General features: G+C 66.0%; 3 protein-coding genes across 3 annotated transcripts in view; 1 reads left to right on the top strand and 2 right to left on the bottom strand.

Annotated features, from left to right (window-relative positions):
* Nucleotides 1-23: 23 nt before the first annotated feature.
* Nucleotides 24-210, top strand: MNEG_5324 (hypothetical protein; the record flags this gene model as incomplete). The annotated part of the gene is made up of 1 exon (XM_014046206.1): nucleotides 24-210. A coding segment is annotated over one exon (187 nt), but the record flags the coding sequence as incomplete, so codon positions are not given.
* Nucleotides 211-2840: 2630 nt separating this feature from the next.
* MNEG_5323 (hypothetical protein) lies at nucleotides 2841-3836 on the bottom strand (the record flags this gene model as incomplete). Its single annotated transcript, XM_014046205.1, has 3 exons — nucleotides 2841-3146; nucleotides 3334-3515; nucleotides 3692-3836. The coding sequence occupies 3 exons, from the start codon at nucleotides 3834-3836 to the stop codon at nucleotides 2841-2843; spliced, it is 633 nt and encodes a 210-aa protein (XP_013901659.1).
* A 543-nt stretch (nucleotides 3837-4379) lies between these two features.
* MNEG_5322 (DNA-directed RNA polymerase II subunit RPB7) overlaps nucleotides 4380-4821 on the bottom strand; it is a gene marked incomplete at both ends in the record, with an annotated part of 2249 nt that continues 1807 nt past the window's right edge. Inside the window, one exon of the mRNA XM_014046204.1 lies at nucleotides 4380-4427. Coding sequence (XP_013901658.1) covers nucleotides 4380-4427 — 48 coding nt within the window. The remainder of the gene's footprint in view (nucleotides 4428-4821) is intronic.

Genomic DNA, 4821 nt, shown 5'->3' with positions numbered 1-4821 from the left:
CTCCCACCCACCCCCAAAAAAAGGTACGAGCTGCTGCTTCCGAAGCGCACCTCTTTGCGCCACCGCGTGCCCCAGGGCGACGCGCCCTTCCTGGACTTCCTGGCCTACCTGCTCACGCCAGACCCCGGGCAGCGCCCCTCCGCCGAGGAGGCCCTGGCGCACCCCTGGCTGCAGTACCCCTACCCGCCCATAGAGCCAATGCAGGACTGAGCCGGCGGCCGGCCTGGGCGCGGGCGCGGGGGCGGTGCTGCCCTGCGCGCGTCGGGGTTCGCCCTCGCAGTCTGGGGCCGGCTGGCAGGGTGTGTGCGGGCGCCGAGGCTTGGCAGCCTCAGCTGGCCCTGCCTCCGGCGCGCTGGGCTGGCCGGCCGGGCTGTGCCTCGAGGCAGCTTCTCTCTTCCGCACGCTGTCGAGTCTTGTTTCTTTCTTGAAGAGTCCCGACCGGACGACAAAATGCACAGGTGGTTACCGTGATCCCCCTCGAGTCGTCCCATTGCCTCCTGCACCCTCTTGCGCCCCACGTTGTCCTCCGTGGTACCAGCTGCTCTCGTTTTCGCGCGCGCGCTCTTCCTTCCACCCTCTGTGCTATGCTATATCTGGCCTCATCACTGCTAGCAGCTGCCGTACCCTCGACGGGCCGCAGCAAGACGCATACGCACGGGCAGCATGAGCACACGGCTGCCACGGCCACTGCGATCCATCCCCTGCTGCCTGGCCCTCGCGTATCGGGGCACGTGCGCGACCCTGCTGCCTGCCCTCTGCTTTTGCACCGCGCCTTGGCCGGGGCAGCCGCGCCGGCGCTCCTTCCTTCCGGCTCCCTCTGTAGCCCCGCCATGCCATCCAGCAGCAGCGCGCTGGCTGGGTGTGCTCGGCACTAGCCTGCTGGACAATCACTCCGCTGTGCGCATGACCCAGAAATCCACGCGTCCCACTTATCGCCACCAAAAGCCCCTGTCAGAAAGAGTGCAGTTTACAGTTTACAGGCAGGGGGAGGGAACACAGGGGTATTTGCTGGGCGTTGCGCCCAATGGGGGAGCGCCAGCGACAACGGTAAGTAGCGCACGGGGGTAGTTCAGCGTGGGCACTAGGCCACATGAAGCAGAGCCGGCCGCAAATGCGCAGATCGGCTGCCAACATGTGCTAAGAGGCCACACACAGGGGTCGTGCACGGGCGATGGCAGCTTCCAAGGGTGCCACGTCATTCGCAGGAGCGGCCTCAGCAGCTCAACGGGTGCGGGGACCGCGCGACATGTGCAAAACACACCCCTGCAGGGGTGGTGTGCAGCGACCACCAATGGGTCCAACGCTCGCCATCCACGTGAGCAGTCCCAAGCGCCCGCGCAGCGGGGGAGCGTGGGGCCCTCCCAAGGGCTGTTGGCTGTGCACAGAGGCCGGAGTGGGGGCTAGGAGGGAGCCTGGCTGAGGGGTGCGTGTGTTCGTGTGCGTGTGCGCAGGGTCGGCAGCCGCAAGCGCAGCAAGTAATAAGGAATGGCGCGCAACAACAGACAGCAAAACTGGGAGCGGTGGCTAGTGCAGAAGGCAATGCCTTTGCCCAAACCAAACAGCAACAGCTGGGCCCCATGCTGCATCTCGGCCATCGCAGGGCTGCCGTGCTGCACTAGAGGAAAGAAAACGCAGCGCGCTTGCAAGCAAGGGGGCACGCATGCTCGCTACGGGCCTGGCGTATGCCCTGCTCTGTTGATGGCGAATGTGGAGGAGGAGCGGCGGGCGAAACCGGCCGGGGCCGATGCTCGCTCCCTGGCTTCGCCAATCACGCAACAGCGGCGGCCGCACAGCCCAGGCATGCGGTTTTGACCTGCATGCGTGCTAGCTGACCATACGTGCAGCAGCCCCGCAGCCGCGATTGCGCGCAGCACGGCATCTCCCATGCCCAGTTAATCCGTGCTCAAAACGTAAGGGTCGGCGCATGCGTGGGTGTGCACAGCGGGAGCCACAAAGCAAGCTTGGCCTCTGTCCTCAAAATGGCGGCCTCACGGCGCAACAGACCGGCCGGCGCTCTCGGCGAATGTACAGCCACGTACTCAAAAGGACTCGCGGCGCACTGCTTGCGGCGGCGTGCGCCGCGGCGCCGGGTCAAGAAACAGCAAGGCGCGGGCAGACAAGCACGCAAGGAGGCAGGCGACGCGTGCCCGCGGCGCCTGCCGCCCGAACGTCTGGAAGGCGCAACGTTTGCCGCGCGCTGTGTCAACAGGTGTGCGGCTCAAAAACAGGGGCATGACTCGCAGACGAGCGATTGGTTTCAAGCTAAGCAGGCTGCGGCGCCAGGGCGCGACCGCTGCGGCCGGCCCCTGACGCCAGAGCCGCGCTGTCTTCAGAAGCATCGCTGTAGTGGCCGGCGCGGCGCAGCTGCCCTTGAGCGCTATCGCGCGGCCGACCTGGCCTTGGGAAGTCAGCCAGCAGCAGGCCAAAGTGTGCGCTAACGTCGCCCTGCCGATGGGCGCCACAGCACATCGACCCGCGGACGTATCACTGCGGAGAGCGGAGCGCGCCAGCTCGACACGCCCGGGCGGGCGAGGGCGCGGGCGGCACGGCAGGGGCAGATCGCTCGGCCACGCGGCTGCTGCGCGGTGCTTTGTTGTGGTGACGTCGTGACCAGGTTGGTTGATTCGACTCCCCTTCTCCCCTCTAGGTTGCAATATTTCCTGCTAATGGAGCCGAAGTGGTGCAGCAAAACCCATGTTCTTCGGAACTGGTGACGCGGCGGCCTGGGCCGCAGCAAACACACAGAAGCGGGCGTCGCGGCGCAGCCCCACGCCGCGCCCCGTCGCCCTCCCTGCCGCGTGCACGCCGGCGGCAGGGGCGGCCCCGCGCCCGCGCCAGCCTCAGAGGAACCCGGTTTTGCGCAGGATCGCGTTGCGGGTGCGCAGCTTCTCGCGTTTGAGGCAGGCCGAGGGCGAGCCGCCCTCCGCGGTGAGGCAGAAATCGTTGACTCCCGTCATGCAGTGCGGCGGGACAAACCCGCTGCTGCACGGCCGCGTGGGCGCCGCAGCCATCGGCGCGGCGCCGGCGGCGCGCGGGAAGGCGATGCAGACGGGTGCGGTGTTGTAGGTCGCAGGGCCGGGCGTCGGGGCGGCGGCGGGCTGGGGCCAGCGCGAGAGGCCGGGGATCGCGATGGGCACGGAGGACGCCTGGCGTGGCGTGCGGGCGCGCGGCGTGTTTGTGTTGGAGAGGGCGCGTCTAGGCGAAAAGCGCACCACTGCTGCGGAGTCCCCGCGGAGAAGCTTCCGGCGGCGACTTACGAGGCCAGCCCAAAAACCCCGACCGGCCTGCTGTCTGAGGCTCTACCCCTGGAACAGCAAGCAAGGGTCCTCTCACCATTGACAGCGCGGTTGAGGACGAACGCAGGGGCATGCTGCAGGACAGCGACGGCGCACCCTGGCCATCCCACGCTGCACCCGGTCCACCGGCGCCCCCGCCGCCGGCTGCGGTGTCCCGCAGCTCGTCAAAGCTGGCGCCGCTGGCCGTCAGCTCGCTTATCAGAGTGGCGAAGGACGAGCCTGCGCAGAAGAGGCCCGGAACATGTCGGGTGATGTGGCATATGCGCGCGTGGCCGGCCGCCGGCCTTGGCAACATGCTGCGACGTCGCTGCCGCAACCGTTGCCCAGGGCAAGCCATGAGCAGGGCCAGCTGACCAGCACACGATCTTATGCACCAGGTGCAGTGCATGGCTCACCAGCCGCATCCAGCGTTGGGCCAGGTTGTGATGAAGTCCCGGCCTCGTCCGTGTCGGAGCTGTCAAAGGCGTAGAGGTCCTCCTCGCTGATGTCATCGTCATTGACGACCTCTACATCCTGTTTAAGCTCCACGGTGGGCTGCATAGGGACGCCCCACATGCTGATGAGAGCTTGTTGTTCAGCTGAACAAGGCAACTGCGGCCCGGTCCAAGTGTTTGATAAGCTTGGCTTTGCTGATACCCTACTAAATCGGTGAGCAGGTGGGCTTCGCTGTGACACTAGCGCACCGCAAAGATTGTGGGTCGCTTTATGCGTTGCAGGGAGTCGGCAGCGTGTCAGCGGGCTCAATCGTTGATGTCTCCTGTCTCAAAAGTGAGAACTTGTGCTCGATCGGGTGGGCTGCGTGGCAGCGGGAACGGCAAGGCCGCAGTCTAGTCATGTGTTATGTGTTCCGTGCAATACAAACATAAAACCGCATGTTGGTCGTTATAATTGCCGTCAAAAGGACCCAATGAGGACGGATGGCTGTGCATGTGGGATGCGTCCGGGGCGGTGGACCGGAGCCACCTGGAGGCCTGCGGCACAGATTTGCAGGGGCAGGGCCCCCATTCCCTCCCAAGCATGACAATCACGCCGCATGCAAAAACTGTTACACACGGGCGCGTCATGACGGCAGTCAAGGCTCGGTCAGGTGATGACGCCGAGGAAATCCTCGTTGATGGTCCCGATGCAGAACTGCGTTTGTTGTGGGGTGGGGAGGGGGAAGAGGGGCCGATCGAGGAGCCGGCCTGGTCGAGTGAGCACGCTACAGGCGGAGTGCAAGCAGGCAGGGTACAGCTGCTGCTGCCCCTGCAACCGCTTGGATGGCTTGTGCTCTTGCGGGTGCCTTTAACGCCAGGCTTCCTCCGCACGCCGGCCGACCCTGTTTCTTGAGTCCTGTTTTCATCCACATCGCGTCCTTTCTCCTCCCCCACCGCCAAGCCCACCCCCCTCCCGCCCCGATTCATATCAAAGTCAGGCCGGCGGAGCAGGGCGTGGCCCTCCTGATCCCGGCCCGCTCACCAGCTCCGCAGCGTCGATGCGCACGCCCACGATGCGCACGCGCACCTCCGCCCGCTCCTCTATGCGC

The sequence above is a fragment of the Monoraphidium neglectum genome, assembly GCF_000611645.1.
Source record: "Monoraphidium neglectum strain SAG 48.87 unplaced genomic scaffold scaffold00785, whole genome shotgun sequence".
In the NCBI taxonomy this organism is placed as follows: Eukaryota; Viridiplantae; Chlorophyta; class Chlorophyceae; order Sphaeropleales; family Selenastraceae; genus Monoraphidium; species Monoraphidium neglectum.
The sequence above is the reverse complement of the archived record's forward strand: the minus strand, read 5'-3'. Positions and strand labels throughout refer to the sequence as shown.